The sequence below is a fragment of the Balaenoptera physalus genome (genome assembly GCF_965194825.1).
Source record: "Balaenoptera physalus genome assembly, chromosome: 18".
NCBI classification, from domain to species: Eukaryota; Metazoa; Chordata; class Mammalia; order Artiodactyla; family Balaenopteridae; genus Balaenoptera; species Balaenoptera physalus.
This window is the reverse complement of record NC_138899.1, coordinates 14,433,473-14,451,481: the sequence shown is the minus strand read 5'-3', so window position 1 is coordinate 14,451,481 and position 18,009 is coordinate 14,433,473. Positions and strand designations below refer to the sequence as shown.

The 18,009-nt window shown below is 40.7% G+C and overlaps 1 protein-coding gene across 9 annotated transcripts in view; it reads right to left on the bottom strand.

Moving 5' to 3' along the window:
• DZIP1 (DAZ interacting zinc finger protein 1) overlaps positions 1-18,009 on the bottom strand; it is a 53,184-nt gene that overhangs the window by 9,949 nt on the left and 25,226 nt on the right. For 8 of the 9 annotated variants that reach the window (XR_014255984.1, XM_082434620.1, XM_082434624.1 and 5 more), the window contains 6 exons: positions 14,983-15,123; positions 14,487-14,535; positions 12,946-13,002; positions 10,588-10,644; positions 5,377-5,436; positions 835-977 (listed from right to left, as the gene is read on the bottom strand). Coding sequence is in view for 8 of the 9 variants with exons in the window: in XM_082434620.1 (XP_082290746.1) it covers positions 835-977; positions 5,377-5,436; positions 10,588-10,644; positions 12,946-13,002; positions 14,487-14,535; positions 14,983-15,123 (507 nt within the window). In the remaining variant the exon portion in view is untranslated. The remainder of the gene's footprint in view (positions 1-834; positions 978-5,376; positions 5,437-10,587; positions 10,645-12,945; positions 13,003-14,486; positions 14,536-14,982; positions 15,124-18,009) is intronic. The other variant, XM_082434625.1, reaches the window with a different exon arrangement.

Here is an 18,009-nt window from a genome sequence, read left to right as displayed (position 1 = left end):
ACCTGCATACACAAACACACTACACACAGCCACACATAAACATACATGCATTGCATGTACGTTATGCACACATGTACATGTGCACATATCTGTGCATATTCCACGCACATACATACTTTTGCATACACATACATATATGCACATGTGATGTATATACACATATACACACACAGGTATATAAATTCAGGTTGTTCAATTAAGTTTGTATATTTTATGTATGCAATGAAAAATGTAAAAAGCAAAGAGTATATATAACATGATGTACAGAACGATTCAATCTGGCAACAACGTGAAATACAATTCATTCATCCATTCATTTAATAAGGGTAGCTTAAGTGCTGATTTTGTAACAGGCAATAATTCGGAGTTAACATCAGAATGTAAGCAGCCCTGCAACTTCCTGGATGCAAACCCTGGCTCCTTCATCACGAACGTGTGACCTGAAGCAAGTTACTTCACCTCTCTGTAAAATACAGATGATATTGTCACCTACCTAAGAGATTAGTTTCTATGTTTAAATGAGTTACTATTTGGAAAGCTCTCTGAAAGGTGCCAGGCACACAGTGAATGCCAGCTAAAGTGTTTAATGAATCATGTCACATTAGCCTCCGATCTCCACATGTGACAGAACTGACATGCCTTCTTCTCTTCTCTGATCCTTTCTTATTTAGAAAACAAAATAGGGAATTCCCTGGCAGTCCAGTGGTTAGGACTCTGTGCTTTCACTGCCATGGCCCAGGTTCGATCCCTGATCGGGGAACTAAGATCCCGCAAGCCACGTGGTGCAGCCAAACAAGACAAAACAGCAAATATTCCCCAAGTGGGTGAACTTACTGCATTAATCCCCAAGGTTTCCAGTTTCTCCACCAAACTCTGCTCCAAGACTGTTCTTATTTCCCTAGTGAGGGAAGGGTTATTCTTCAAAGTTTTCCTTAAATGTATCTTGTTGTTATTTAATTTCTGTTCATTTTCCTTTCCTGAAATAAGTTTTTATAACATATTAAAAAGGAATTAAACAAATACATTAAACCTCTAAGCAGAAAATGGCAAAACACAACTTCTAAACAGCAAGCAAGCATTTATAATGTTTTAAAGTTTTTGAATAGTTCAGTCATTCAGCACAATATATAATGCTTAAGTACTGTAGCTTTTAAAACTACCTTATGGGGATATATGTATATGTATAGCTGATTCACTTTGTTATACAGCAGAAACTAATACACCATTGTAAAGCAATTATACTCCAATAAAGATGTTAAAAAAATAAATAAAAATAAAGAGTCAAGTAATGCTATTTAAAAAAAAAAACTACCTTAAGTTTGCTTCAAAACTTCAGTATCTTTGAAGACTTTTTCTTGATCACTTAATCAAATTATAGCTAGATAAATAATGTGAGAAATACATCTCTAGAGAAGCAAAATCGAAAAAACTTATTTAGAAGTTTAACGTTTTATCCTAAAATTATTTTTACTACTTCCTCAAGAATTCATTACTCCTAAATTCAGTTAGAATTTAGGCATCATTTAATGAAGAAAAAGCCCTATGTCTTTTAAATAATTAAGTTTTTATATAATAAATTTAGTGGAGGTTAAGTTCACATAAAATTTCAAAACGTGAAGATTATTATCCTTCTCAAAATACTTACCAAAATGAAAACGAAATTTTAAAAAGTCTTAGGAAAAGTATATTTTGCTTAAAACAACCTATAATTAAAAACAAAGAAAAATAACAGGCCAGATTCTCCTAATGTTTCCTTCCTTATTCCTTTTATTCCTTACCAAAAAATGTCTAGTTTAAGAGGGTTTGGAGAACGGGGCATGATTACAATGACCTTGAAGAACTGAGTCCTTATGTCAAAGGAAACTGAAGGCTCAAGGAAACAGACTCAGTGCTGGGCAGTTGAGACCCTTAGTGAACATCCAAAGGCAGATCTGGGAGAATGTGACAATGGTATTATTATCATTTGGAAGTCTATTCTCCTAACGAAAGAATTTCACCCAAAGAAGGGGGCACCAAATGCCACTGCCTAGGTCTGGGGCTGCAGGCGGGTCCTCACAGATACTTCATTGTTCCATGGTCTTACCCACCTCAGCAGATGGAATTTTTAGGTTCTGATGGCATGTGCATTTGCAGAAGATCTTGAAAATATGCCTTTTGGTTAAGATGTTTTCTAAATACTAGTCAAGTCCAGTAGTAAAGAATATTTCTGTTCATTAATTAACAGTTTTGTTGAAGGCAAAATTGGTCAAATTACTATTTGTACATTAAATAGGAGGGAAAATCCTGCATGATGATGCTTTTCTATACTTTGCTTCGGTGGCTTGCTAAATCAAAATTATGAAATTTTATGTGATTCTATATGAATAAAAATCGGTAGTAATCTTAAACATTATATTGTCAGCATTCATGCTGTTGTTTTCCCACCAATGTTTTTCCACTATTCTGAAACCACACACACAGAAAAAACACTTCTGTCCTAGGAACTGAATCCATCAGAATCTAGAGGGCTTAGCTGCAGCCACGGCTGTCACTGGCTTTGGTTGCTGCTTGGCCATCAAGTCGGCAACTGTCTGGGGCTAAAAGTAAAAGGAGGTACCAGGAGAGAACCTGGAAGTCATGGAGCTACCATTGAAATAGATGCGCCTCCCACCCCAATTAGGCAAAGAAAATTCTTTGGCCAGCATCTCAGATATAAGGAATGACACAGAAGCACAGCTTGAAGAGAGGCTCTGGGTTATGGGGCCACATGCAGGGGTCAAGTGATGCCCAGATGGACTGGCCGGTCTAGAAGAGTTGCAAGGCCTTTGATGGCAGTAACTGAATTCATTTGCTGATTGGTCTGGGTTCACCCTTAACCCCTGAAGACAAGTTCATTTTGACGTCCAAGTTCCCCCAAATGACGGAAGATTAAACATTTCCCTCTGTCCTCAAATTCCCTTTACATGTTTGTGCTAGCTTTGGAAAGCCATTTGTGAATAATTAGAAAACCCTTGATAGGAAGAACTCTTACAAGGCTGGGGCTGGCCGACAGAAGCAAGAGAAAGAAGGTAGAGTGGATAGGAAAAAATAATAATGTTTTTATGTAAAGGTGAAATGAATTACTTGAAAGACAATCAGAGCTGAAGATTTTATATAAAGCACGTATTGCTCACCAAGATCAACAAGACAAAATATTCTAGAGATCAGCACTTCCTCTAATTAAAAATTTTAAAGCATGCCCAAGCAGATGGCCAGACTAACGCACAACAGCCCACACGTGTGATCAGTTACATCAGACTTACAACACACCATTTATGGTAAGCAAATAATTGTAGCACAAAGCAAGTAGTAAAAAACAAAACAAACAAACGCACAAAAAGCAAAACGAAGCAAAACACAACAGAATTTCTGAGTTGGAGGGGACTTGATCATCTAGTACTCAATCTCCTCATTATTCACACGAGGACTCTAAAGCCAGAGGTAAAGCGACTTCCCCAAAGGCCACCCAGCCAGTCCTGCAAAGGCTGGACCAGTTTGCCTTCCTCCATCTCTTTGTTCTTTGCATTAAACTACAGAAAACAGAAAACGTGGACTTTAGTTCCAGCACTGTCACTAATTAAACTCGACGACCTGAAGCAAGCTCCTAATCCCCCCATATTTCAAGTTTCTGAAAAATAAAATAGCCCCTAAGATCCCTCCTGGCCCTCACATTCTAACATCCTACAGAACAGCAAGATCAAGTCAGCCTCAACACAACTGTCAGAAAGTAAGGATGAAGAAATAGTCTCATATGAGTTACTTCTTGGTAAAAAGTTGTACTGTGTTTGCAAACCATTGCTAAGATTAATCTGCACAGGTATTTGTCTGCAAGTGTTTGTACAAGCTGAGGAATTTATTGATGGCAATTAATCTGCTGCCAGCATGCTGGCTCCACGGAGGCACTAGAAAGATGGGGTCGCAGGTTTCTGTGACAGCGCTGGGACTCGGCTATTCTCAGCGGTCCTCGGCACTTTCCCATCCCTCACCAGAGCCGTGTCTGAACACGTGGAGGGTGGCAAAGATTATTTTCTTTCCCAACTCAGCTCCCTAAATGTGGCAACAGCCGATGATGGTGTTTGCTGTCAACGATCCCTAACTCATGCCTTAACATTGTCTAGGTAGAATTCTAAAAGAAACACACAGGCAGAATATGCAGTGGGTGAAACCTGGAACTGAAATGGGGATGATGGACAAATCAGGATTCCTCTTGGAAACCAGCTGACTCGTTTTTAAATGAGTGTGAACTATATGACTTGAGATTCCAGTTTCAAAATTTTGGACCCTATCTATGAACCTCCTGACACATTTCATAGATTCTTCTGAGAACAAGGGATTTTGTGTTCCAGACATCAGTAAATGATACTTATGTAGGAGAGAGAAAGCAGGTTACATGCAAGTAAAATGAAAATACACATCATGTAGATGTTATAGATATGCCTGATGTAGTCCCTTCTCAATTTGTAGCCTTGTACAAACAAACAAAAAAATTGGAAAAAGTCTAGAGAACACATAAGAAGTTATAACAAATATCAAGAATTTACATATTAGAACATATAATTTTACTTCTCTTCCTAACAAAAATGACAAAACCAGAGCCCATGTAAATATTAACAATTTGCTTTCTCCTAAAGAAGTGAAATATGGTAAAGCATTATTATTACCAAGGAGAAAATTATGATAAACTGATTCAAACATAATTGTTTTAGGATAAATCTAGCATTAGAAAATATTCTTAATAATGTAAATAAATATTCATAAGCTTCAAAGATTAGTTGATAGGAAATAAGTTTTATTATTACTACCAAATAAAATGAGGAAGCAGTAATAATTTTAATTATCTCCCCAAACCTGTAACAGCTCCCAAATTCTGCCATTAAGATATTCTGCATGTAAATATTCCACATTCAGAGCTTAGACATTATGCCTTCCTTGCTATTAAAAGCAATTTTTGAAATGGGCACTTCACCTATTCATTTCATAGATTCAGGGCATGAGAAATAACTACTGTGATACGAATATTTTTGTATAATCTGCCACACAACTGTGTCGACTTGTCATCTGATCAAAAAATCTCTGCATTGACATAAAGGCTTAAAATATTTTTTCAAGTTCACTGACACAGGAAATTTCTTATTCGTATACTAAGAAACAGTAAAGTGGGGGAAAAATATAACAGCACATTAGGGGAACAGGATGACAGAATACTACATGTGGATTGAAAATGTAATCCAAACCTAAATGTCTTCCCTAATTTTGATACACTACGATAAAAACCACTGAATCATACTTCCAAGGCTTGGGGTTTAGCATCTAAATGTGGTTGATGCAGATATAAACCCTGATCAAGCTCTTTGTTACCTTTTTCTTCCTCTGAAAGTTCTTCTATTGGTTCCAGTATGTGCGATGAGAATGCCTGTTCTATTAATGAGGAAAAATAAGAATAGTACAAATAGGACGACAGCAAAGTAAAATTAGTTCCTTTCAAACAATTTTGAAAGATATAGTTCCACAGTATTTTAACCATGCCGAAAATAGCAAGAATTTACTGGGAAAAAAATATTAAGGCAACCAGTTAAAGCTGGCCGCTTTTCCATAGTATCTTCCCTTGCTACGTATTTTCTGTTAACTCCACTGTCAGGAAATTACATTTTAAATAATAAAGTTAAAATTTATTGCTCATCAACTTAGTGCCAGACATGATTTTTTTAAGGCACAAGAACACAACTGCAAAAGATCTTCTTCACTTATCCCTAAAAATATTTTCCTTGTATCTTGACCAGGTGGCTAGATAGAAAATTATTGAAAATATTCAATTTCCAAAGATAAAAACATAAAAAATTCCCAGGGCCCTGGGATTCCCACTTCTTGCCAGCCCCAGGGTCTTCAAGTGGAAGGACCAGAATGGTAAAAAGGCAAGGAGAGGTATCCTGGGGTCAGCAGCAGACTAAGACCCATTCTTATACACCTTCGTGTCCCTAAACCACGTTTCAAGACCTAGTTCTGCTCCCAGAGAGTCAGCAGGGTGAAGCTGAGGAGATGAGAAACGAAGATGGGCTTTTCCCAATCCCACCCCAGGACAGTGGCCAGCGGAGATGAGGCTTCCGGGTGACTTCCTAGGGAAACGTCACTGTGCCCACACAAGGAAACCCGCAGGCAGCACGGATAAAGCAAACCCCATCCGACCAACAGAGGGAAAGCTCCTTCGTGGAGAAGCTCAGGTCTTGGCTGAAGGTCTAACTAACCACAGCAGTCAGGCATTAGGCACAGAATGAAATGCAACCAAAAGTCTGACTTAGGAGGTGCCTGGGCCCCTCATCTTCAGCCTGGAGACTGACGTGGGGCACCTGCCCAGAAAGCTCTCCACGTGCTCCCACAAAACGGGGGTCATTGCATCCTGCCACCAGACCCCAGGGTGGGCGACTGGGGAGGGTAGTAATAGCAACAATTCCTGAGTGCTCACCGGGCTGCCAGGCACAGATTAAGAGCTTTGCACGTATTACCTCGGATTTACTACCTCCTACTTAGAAGGTCTGGCTTTTAATTTACTAAAGGGTGTTTCTGATACTCTATTTTAGGCATATACAAATATACACATGCACACACATATACATATAATAGGAATATACAAATAAATATGTATTATGTTTAGGTGTTTAAAAATAGGCTCTTACAGCTTGTTCAGCAATCTACTCAACATATCTGACATTGACTGTATGGGAGAAATGCATTTTAAACTACTTTCAAATGAACTTTCGGAACACAGCCTATTAGTAAATAGGAGTCCACTTTAATTTTGAAACGTAAACACGGCCCCGCAAAGGAGCATGTAATTCCATCCATGTAACACAACTGCTGAACATCAAAAAGGTGCTTTCATATTTGTTATTCAGCATCAAGATTTTAAAGTTATACAAATAAAGAAAAAAAATGTGTACCTATGTGTGGCAATGGCTGTTAACTAGACTTATTGTGGTGATCATTTTGCAGCAGATACAAATGTCAAATCATTATATTGTACACCTGAAATTAATATGTTATATGTCAACTATACCTCAATAAAAAATTTAAAAATTTAAAAAATAAAGTTATACAAACAGACTATTCTACTAGTTTGAACTGCTGAAAACAGGTTTTAGGAGGATTAAGCTAATCTCATTTTTTTAATTCACATGGTTTATATTTTATTGTACTTTATGAAAATGACAAGAATAAAGTTATGAGGAAAAGTTTTATAAAATTTTACAAAATCATCATATGCATTTTATTATCATTATATTACAGGGATAATCCTATGACTTATCTCTCTTGAGTCAGGATTAAGTGTCAAAATCTGACATTTCCTGCAGCGACGCAGAGGGCGGAGGAGGGGCAGATTCCCGAACCTGGGCTCCTATAATAATAAAGGCTGAGGAAGTGAGGTTGACCAGACCCCAGCTCCCAAAGCAGACTGATGTCCCAAACTGGGAGGGGAGGGCTGCCATTCTCATGCTTTATAAGCCACAGGTCCAGCCTCCAGTTCTTGCCCTGAGCTGAGAGCTCCAGGGTGAGAGCTGAAACTCTTGGAGGCTTGAGTTTCCCCTCTGAACTTGCCAAAGGCCTCCAGAAAAATCCTTATGTTGGTCTCCCACCATTACCTCCAGAAGAAAAACTCCCAGACCTTCACCAAGCCCTCTCTCCACTGGCTGACTTTGTTGGACTTCATCACCCCTACCCTAGAAGCTAACGGTTAGCCAGTGCTTGCTCAGTGGCTTTTGTTCCAAAGGCCTTGCTTCATTCTGCGCTTATTGCAGCCCACTGAAGTAGCCAAGACTCTTCTCCCCATTTGGCAGGTAAGGAAACCTAGGCCCCTACAGTTTCATGAGTCAACCGTGAATCCAGACTGTCTACTTCCAAACTCCAGGCTCTTGGCCACGAAGCCCCAGTGCTTCCCTACTGGTGCTGCTGGGTTTGTCTTCTGGAATTTTCTGAATGGCACCACCGTCCACCCAGTACCTGAGCTCATCATGTTCTGAGCCTTCTCTCACCTTCGGCCCCCAATCACTTGCACAGCCTTTCCACCAATCCCACGGAACAGCTGTTACGTCCACTTCCTTCTGTTTCATCACCACAACCCGATTCCTAGGTGAGGAATCTCTTAGACTATTTCTAACATACCCAACTGATCTCCCAGCTCAGGTTCTTTGAACGCATCGGTCAGGCTAAGCTTCCCGCAGCCCAGCTCTCCAATCCTGCCATGCTCAGCCTCAAAACATTCAGCAGCTACAAAATGCCACAAGGACGACCCAAACAGCTTCAGCCCAGCACTCAGTGGTTGCCATGAACAACCTCAACAAGCCTGTCCCTCAAATCTCTTTTGCATACTCTATGCTCAGCCAAACAATTCGTCTGCACCAATAATTCACATCCAGTGCTTTCCTGCCACCTTTTGCTCCTACTTTTTGCTTTGTCTCAGCTGAAAGGAGCGTGCCCCCTCCCTGGGGCAACCCATGTCTTATAACTGATGGCCTCAATCCAGGAAAATTCCAAAGTGCCCATCCCAGCTCTAAAGTCCCCGGTCAGACCTGCTGAGGCCTCCGCTACAGCTGCATCTGGGATCAACATCCCTTTAACGTCCAACCCTGCTTCTCTCACAGGTGTTGTCTGAGAGCGCTGCCCAAATAGCACCCGCAAACCTCCAGCCCAGAGTCTGCGTCTCAGGGAACCCAACCTCAGCCGGTGAGTAATCATGAGATTTTTCATGGTAAAGGACCTCATCAAGCTTTGAGCTAGAACAAAAGGAAAGACAGAGAGGAAGTTGGGCTAATTAATGCTGTGCGATACGTGACCAACGCTCCCTGTGCCCCTGCCCCCCCAGCACCTGGGGAAGCTGCCACAGCTGGGGGTGGCCAGGCAGTGGGCCGCCGCCAAACCTCCTCCTCTGCTCCTGCCCATTGAGATGCTCACAAACCAGCTTTGATCCCAATCCAAGGGCCGTGGGCCTTGTGCCAGGTCTGGCTGGCATTTAAAACGAGCATTTCAATCCCAACAGATGCCAGCAAGGGGGCACGGCTGATTCAGGCCAAGGCCCAGACAGAACGCAGGGCTCTAGGACTGACAGATTTGTCAGGACCCTGGAATCAGCCCCAGACAGCATTGCACGCCCACTGTGTGCGGCCTTTATCGGGTACCAAAAATATAAAACGAAGAAAGTATGGCCCTCGTGTAATGCCAGATAGGAGGCTAACGAGAACAAGGTGGGAAACGAAAGAAACTAAAACACGTGTTGAGGTACAAAAAAGAAGTAGCCAGCAATGCCTTATGAAAATCAACCCTACTACTGAACAGCACAGGGAACTCTATTCAGTACTCTGTAATGGACCTATATGGGAACAGAATCTAAAAGAGAGTGGAAAAAAAAATCAACCTTAAAAATGGAGGCAACAGAGAGACTTTAGACCTGACATAAATAAAATGAATAGAGAATAATTGCCAGAGATAATTTTCTCATATATTCAATATTAAAGAAAGTTTCTATAGGTCAAACATACATTTTATCTCTGTTACTGGCTCAAAGGAAAAAACCCTGCATGTTCTAAACACTTGTAAATAATAACATCCAATATGTGAAGAATTTATGCATTATGTATTATAAACACATGCCAAAGGGAACCGATCCACCTGAAATGATCTTAGGAAAAAAATAAGGGGCAATAAACACTTCATGAGTCAGTCAGTGAGTAAAAAGGATAATTACAAAAGGCCATGATATGTGGACCAAAATATTTATGAAGACAAAAAAGTCCAACTCGACTGACCATGGATTTAAGTCCTAACTAAAAGGCTAAAAAGAAAAGTGGAATGAAGTAGTCATTAGATTCCAGAAGCATTTGTAGGTAAGACAGGAAAAAGGTGGTCCCCCTCCCATCTTAATTCATTTAATATACAGCAGACCATAGGAAAACAATATATTAAAAAGATACTATAAAAACTGTTAGCATCTTAGTTGTATAAAAATAAAACATGCCTATAAATATTCACCCTGTCTACTGGATCATGTTAATAACAATTATCAGTCTGTGGCCTGGTCCAAGAACTGGATCCTGGCAGCAGTTTCATTCAGTGGTTCCTACTTTTTTCTTTTAGTTTCCATCACATGTCTTTCCTAGCTTTTTTCCAACCAATCACTGAAACTGTTTGTTTAAAAAAGGTGACTTGCTGCCACATTGAAAGTTATAAAAACAGTCACATATGCCCTGTGGCATGTGCTGGTTGGCTGGTCTAGTAGAAAGTCATCCACTTACCCAATACCTACTACTTTCCCCCAAATATCATAAATGATCCAAGTACTACCCAGAGTTAAAATCTGTACCTGTGAGCCCAGCAATAGATACATTTTATACTTTATGACTGGTGGGTATGATCAGTTCACAGTAACATTACATAGGAAGACTGCAGTTTTATTAACTGTTTTGCATTCACCAAAATGTTTTGTTTGCATAATTACCCCACACAGAAGCACTTTCAGTTAATAAGTTACCTAACTCAGGGCGGAAACTGTACATAAAACGCTGAGGCTTTGCTGAAACTTACCATGTGCCATTGTTAGACTTGACTTGGCATCCAAAGTCTGTGGGGCTGGGGCATTCACTGAAAAAGCATAAAAAGAAAAAGCTCACAGCGTTCTGTAATTATAGCGTCAGCACCTGAACATGATGATAACCAAATATTCGTCAAATTAGTCAAGATACATACAGACAATGGAGGGACAAAAGACAAAGATATTACCAACTAACCTAAACCAATTTCTAAACAACAGCCTTATTGAAATATAATTCACCCTCTTAAAATATACAATTCAGTGGGTTTTAACATAGTCAAAGAGGAAAACTATTATATATAGGATGGATAAACAAGGTCCTACTGTATAGCACAGGGAACTATATCCTATACCCTGTGATAATCCATAATGGAAAAGAATACGAAAAAGAATATTTATGTATAACTGAGTAACTTTGCTGTACAGCAGAAATTAAACACAACACTGTAAGTCAACTATACTTCAATTAAATTAAAAAAAATACAGTCACAGAGTTGTACAACCGTAACCACTATCTAATTCTTGAACATTCTCACCACATGTACACCTCCCAAAAATACCTGTTATCTATTAGCCCCATCTCTCCCTCCCCCCAGCCCCTGGCAACCACTGATCTACTTTCTGTCTCTATGGATTTGCCTATTCTGGTCCTTTCATATAAATGGAATCATACAATTAAATATGTGGTCCTCTGTAATCGGCTTCTTTAACTCAGCATCATGTTTTCAAGGTTCATCCACGTTGTAGCATGTGTCAGCATCAGCATGTATTTTTATGGCCAAATAACGTTCCATTGTATGGACAGATAACGTTTTATTTATCTGTTCATTAGTTGATGGACATGTGGGTTGTTTCCACTTTTTAGCTGTTATGAATAATGTTGCTATGAATATTCATGTACAATAAACCAATTAAAAAAACTACCCCAATCACTGGGCTGGAAGACACCGTGAGAAGGCATTAATTCAGCCACAGCCTTCAGAGAGGAGTATACCTGATTCAAGCAAGACTGAACACCCTGTACTTCAAATATCTCAGAAAATTAGATTCTACAGCCTCTCTTCCAATATTTGACAATTCCTATCTGAGGTTCCTCTCTCAACTATTTATTTATTTATCTATTAGTTTACTGACTCTTTCCCTAGCTTATTAGAATAGATCTTTAATTCTAATCCTATTCTAAAAAATACTAGCCACAAACTTCAGGTACCCTATAGACGTACAATTTTGTCTTTACAATGGCTAGTGTGAAAGTGTTCAACTCCTAACTGTGGGTAAACTGCTAACAATTCCGGAAATATGGCCTTCAAACCCATTTGCAACTTGCTAATCTAGATCCAGGTTTGGTAAACTACAGCCTGTGGGACATACCAGCCCCTACCTGTTTTGGTAAATAAAGTTTTATTGGAACACATTATTGTTCCAATATTGTGCTAAGTATAATTAAAATATAAACTAATAATTGAGTGTCTTTTAAATTTCCATACTTCTCTGAAATGCTTCTGTTCTCCCCTCAGCTCTACTCCTGGCACTTAAACTACCCTCTCCTCCTGAGCACCTCTCAACCTCTTCAGCTTCCAGAAGCAACACCAAGAGGCCTCAAGAAGCAGCTGAGCAGTTAAAACAATTAGCCCTTTCCAGTCAATTGTGCCAAATTCCCAAACACGTTCATCAATGTCCTTTCATCATCACAAGTCCTGGGCCCGTATGAACGGTTGCTCAGGGCCCGGCCTCGGTGCAGGCCCTCTCCCTCGTTATTCAGATCCTGTACACACGCTTTCTTGAATGGAAACAAAAATATTTCAACTATTTATTATTAAGAAAACAATCTGTCCATTTTGAACTGTACAGATTATGTCTTTTTAGATTCTGGCCAAATCCTGACAGCTCCGGAAGACAGCTGTGCTGAGCTGACTTCAAGTGAGTGACTGGTGGGACCATCGTGTCAAACCCTGCAGCACAGGGTCTCAGTGATGCCAAAATGTGGCGGCCACCACACACAGTCATGTGGTCACAGTGTATGACCTTGGGAAATCCAAGAGTACAAACTGCAGCGACGCCGAAGAACTTTTAGTTGTTCCTTTATTAGGCGAATAAGGTAACAGGTAAGGTAATAAGGTAAGAGTAAGGTAATAGGTATGGCTAACCCAAATCACCACAAAATCACACGGATATTTACAATATTGGGTTTTAGAACTAGGTCAAATCTGGGAACCAAAATACATCATTATATAATCTCCAAACACACTGATGTTCAAAGAAATGTCTCTAAAAATAGTAAGTAGAAGTTATGTATGGGTTTAGCACTTTAAAAATATCTTTAGAACCCTGAGCCTATTATAGAAACTTACTAGGTACAGTTGGGGTAGTTGGCTTAGATTCAAAAGTTTGCCAGGTTAAAGGATTCCCTGAAATAACAAAAAAAAAAATTAATAACAAAAATCACAAGCTATGGGTTATATTTTGCTAGTGCATATCCTAATATCTTACCCCCCAAAAAAATAAATGAAATTTACCAACATATAGCGACTCACCCAAAAAAGATGTTTAATATACATCTTTTAAAGCTAACTTTTTTCTAAAATTATTTTTCAAATATGTATGCTGTCTAAGTAATTATACAGTTATTCCTCACTACCTGAACTCTTACTATTCCAAGAGAAGTTTAGGGAACCACCACCCTTCCCAAACCTTTATCTCAAAACGAGGGAAACAAGCGTGTAGGTCAATGTACAGGCATACCTCATTTTATTGCACTTTATTGTATTTCGAAGATGCTGCATTTTTTACCAATTGAAGGTTTGTGGCAACCCTGCGTTGTCAGGTGATGGTTAGCAATTTTAGCAATACAGTATTTTTTAATTAAGGTATGTGTATTTTTTTAGACATAATGCTATTGTACACTTAATAGACTACAGTATAGCATAAACATAACTTTTATTATGCACTGGGAAACCAAAAAAATTTGTGTGACTCACTTTATTGTGATTATTGGCTTTATTGCAGTGGTCTGGAACTGAACCTGCAATATTTCCGAGATATGCCCGTATCTCCCGTGGCCCCCAGAAACAGGGAGGAAACCCAGCTCATACACACATTATCAATCCCCAGTTGTCATCCCTCAAGTAAACAAAGATGCCTTAATAACCTGAGATGTACAGGAACCAAGACTGGGATCACTCGGAAGAAAAGCAGGCAAAAGGCAAGCTTTACGCTGTGTTGGGAGACCCTGCGCTTCTGGCTCCCAGCCCCCCTTCTAGACTAGCTCTTGAATGACACGGAGACGAATGGCTATCAGTGCTACATCAGTAGGTTGTATATCCCCCCACTATACTTAGAACAAACCCTTAACCCCAGCCTACCACCATGCAGAATCATGCAGCAAGCCTCTACAGCACTTCAGGATAATTAAGAGTTTAATATTAATAATGGCAGCCAACACTCATGAGTGTTTAACAGGTGCTCTTTATACCTGTTCTCCCATTTCATCCTTGTAACAAGCCTATGATGTAATTACTACTAATATTCCAGCTTTAGAGCTGAGGAAACCGGGGCAGAGGCTCACAAAGCTACATAGTGCCGGAGATGGGAGTTGAATCCGGTCTGCCCCCAGACTCTGTACTTTTAATCATAAGGCATCTTATTGCACATCCATCCAGAGGTACAGTTACTAAGCACGTATTAGGTGCATAACGATATTCTGATAAAAAGGATACGAGACCATTCTATGACAGTTTAGGTATTTCAAATTCTTCAACTCTCTGGGTTGTGGTTAGCACAACTTAGCACATCTAGCACTCATGAACCATCGCGGCCCAACATTCTTCTGAAGTCCAGCACACGGTTAGGGAGGCCCGCCTTGCCTCCAGCGCTGGAATCCTGGTCCACTTACCTCTGGGTTCACTGACACTGTTTAATGGTTTACTGGTAAACTCTTTAATCTGCAAAGAAGAACAGTCTTTCAGTGATCCATGTTTGAACTAGACAGGGACATACTGGATAATGGACAGATACCGTACTCAGTAAATGAACCTTTTCACTAAATCCTCCAAAGACACAGGACATGTGGACTTTAATGACATGGAGGCAAACGTTATATAAAAGCAGCATTTGGATTCAGCTGCTTCTTTTGGTAAGGAATTACCAAAAGAAATTTTGGCTACCTTCACATTTATTCTGAATTCTAATTGAATAAATCTGATTGCTCTACGGTATTTTAAGATACCTTTAAAAATTATTTTATTTACTTATACAAACAACCACAGGGAAAAAAATATTCTATCTTCTTTATCTTATCCAACTTACAAGTGCTCTAAAATAAAAACACATGTTCTTAGATAAACTGCACTGTTTACATAAAAACGGTGCCAATATACACTCCAAAATACCTGTTGTCTCTGAGTGATGATCAGCTCATTCTGCTCCTGGAGCCTCTGCCCTAGCTCTTCTATCCTTTTCTTGTAGAATACATTACTTGCATTTAGATCATCTATCATTGAGGTTCGAAGTTTCTCTATATGTGACAGGAGCTGGAAAAACCAATGAAGAAAGGCATTCATCTGCAAACTGCATGTAAATTCCTTCTTTCGGCAGTTTGTATATACATGCTGTACCTTCTTGCTGACCTATGTTATCTACACACTGAATAACTCTCTGATCACTGTGTATGAAGGCCCTGGCTATACAAGGGGCTTCATCTCTGTTCCCAGGAAGCTCATGGCCCAAGAAAGCCAACACTGATGATGTGAACAGCGGAGGGAACCTGAGCCGTTACATGAAATCACACAGGGACGAGCAAGGATAAGGATCAAGGCTTCTCCCTCAGAGCAGCTCCAACCCCACACAGTACTGTTCTCACACATCCACATGCATCATCCCAGCTGGAAAGTGCACTCCCTGGGCCAGAGAGCCCACCTGAATTATTTTATATGCCCAGCAACTAGCACGGTCTCTGGCTCTTAGCAGGTTCTCAATAAATATTTACTGAGAAATGGGAGGTGGAGGGGGTTGGGGGTAGAGGAAAAGAGGAAGGGAGGGAGGGAGGGAGGGGAGAGGTATGGGAGGGAGGGGGAGGGAGGGGGAGGGAGGGGAGGGGAGGGAGGGAGGGGAGGGAGGGGAGGGGAGGAGGAGGGAGGGAAGGGGAGGGGGGAGGGGAGGGAGAGAGGGGAGGGAGGGGAGGGGGAGGGAGGGGAAGGGGAGGGAGGGGGAGGAGGAGGGAGGGAGGGAACAGAAGGAAGAGAAGCAGATAACAGACAGATCCAAAGAGGCACAGATTCATCTTTTGAGACTTAACCTCAGGGAAGATCAAATACTGGACAAGAATTCAAGAAGAATTTGTTTTCAATAATTTAAGGAAACATTCTTAAAGCAACTTTGGAAGTTGCTTAAACAGAAGAGAAAAAACCCTTGGTAAATGGCACTAAGGACATTCCAAGCCTACAGCCTGGAAACAGAGACAGGGATGTGCAGGTCAAATAAAGGGGGGTAACTGTGCCTGAGAGGAGCACAGAGAGTGCCTGGAGCAGCATTTTCTAACCAGCGAGGTGTTTTTTAACAGACACTCAACACGTGTAGAGGCTGCGTTAAGCATTTCATCTTGTTGAATCCACACCACAGCCTCATGGATCCAAGTTTTGACCTCGTTGTTCAGATGGGGAAACTCAAGTCTAGAGAGGTAAGTAGATGACCCAAACGCAGACAACTTGAGGGGGAAGAGCCCAGACTTGAACTTTCCTGTCTTCATAGTCAACGCTTTCAAACTTAGTGTCTATGTCATGAAACGTATTAATGAATTGTACTTGCGGGCTTCCCTGGTGGTGCAGTGGTTGAGAATCCACCTGCCAATGCAGGGGACACGAGTTGGAGCCCTGGTCCGGGAAGATCCCAGGACCAGGCACATTAAGCCCGTGTGCCAAAACTACTGAGCTTGTGCTCTAGAGCCCGCGAGCCACAACTACTGAAGCTCGTGTGCCTAGAGCCCATGTTCCGCAACAAGAGAAGCCACCGCAGTGAGAAGCCCGTGCACCACATCGAAGAGTAGCCCCCGCTCGCCGCAACTAGAGAAAGCCTGCGTGCAGCAACGAAGACCCAACACAGCCAAAAATAAATAAAAATAAAATAAATTAAAAAAAAAAAGAAAGAAAGAAATCACCAAATCAAAAAGTAACAAAAATGTACCTATCAGAATGGCCAAAATCCAGAGCTTGCCAATATCAAATGCTGACGAGGATGTGGAGTAGCAAGAACTCTCATCCACTGCTGGTGGGAATGCAAAACGTTACAGCCATTTGGAAGACAGTTTGGCAGTTTCCTACAAAACTAAACATACTCTTACCAAACGATCCAGCAACTGTACTCCTTGGCATTTACCCAAAGGAGCCAAAAACCTATGTCCACACAAAAACTGCACTCGGATGTTTATAGCAGCTTTATTCATAATTGCCAAAACCTGGAAGCAACCAAGGTGTCCTTCAGTAGGTGAAGAGATAAATAAGCTGTGGTCCATACTAACAATGAAATGTTATTCAACATTATAAAGAAATGAACTACCAAACCATGAAAAGACTTGGAGGAATCTTAAATGCCTACTGTTGAGTGAAAGAAGCCAATCTGAAAAGGCTACATACTGTATGATTCCAACTATATGACATTCTGAAAAAGGCAAAATTATGGAGCCAGTAAAAAGAATCAGGGGTTGAGGGTAGGGAGGAAAGGATGAACAGGCAGAGCATAGAGGAATTTTAGGTCAGTGCAAGTATTCTGTATGAGACCATAATGATGGCTGCATGTCACTATACATTTGTCAAAATCCATAGAATGTACAACTCAAGAGGGAACCCTAATGTAAACTGCGGACTTTGGGGGATAATGACATGTCAGTGTAGGTTCATCAGTTGTAACCAATGTACCACTCTGGTGCAGGATGTTGATAATGGCGGAGGCTGTGCATACGGGGTGGGCAGTGGGTATTTGGGAACGCTGTGTATTTTTTCCTCAACGTTGCTGTGAATGTAAAATTACTCTAAAAATAATCCATTTACACTGAACAGAAAAACAATAAAATAACAACAGAAAGTTAATGCTCTCAATCCATACACTGCAGGGTCTTCCCTCTGAAGCGCTCTGTGCTCACATGAGGCCGGACAAACAATAGGTTGAACCAAGTTAAAAGGGTTTCCTGAGTAAGGACTAAAAAGAACCCTACATATCCCCAGTGGATGCTAAGAATCTCCCCCCCAGGAGGATACTGTCAGGAACCTTCCCCACATTTTTACAGACTACTGGAAGAGTACCCCCAAAAGCAGTTTGGGAAATCTGGAGTTGGAAAACAGAAGGAAAAGCCAATAAAAATGTACAAGGCTCTGGGTGGAGGCTGGGAATCAACAATATGGGGGCTCAATGCAGGGCCCAAGCAG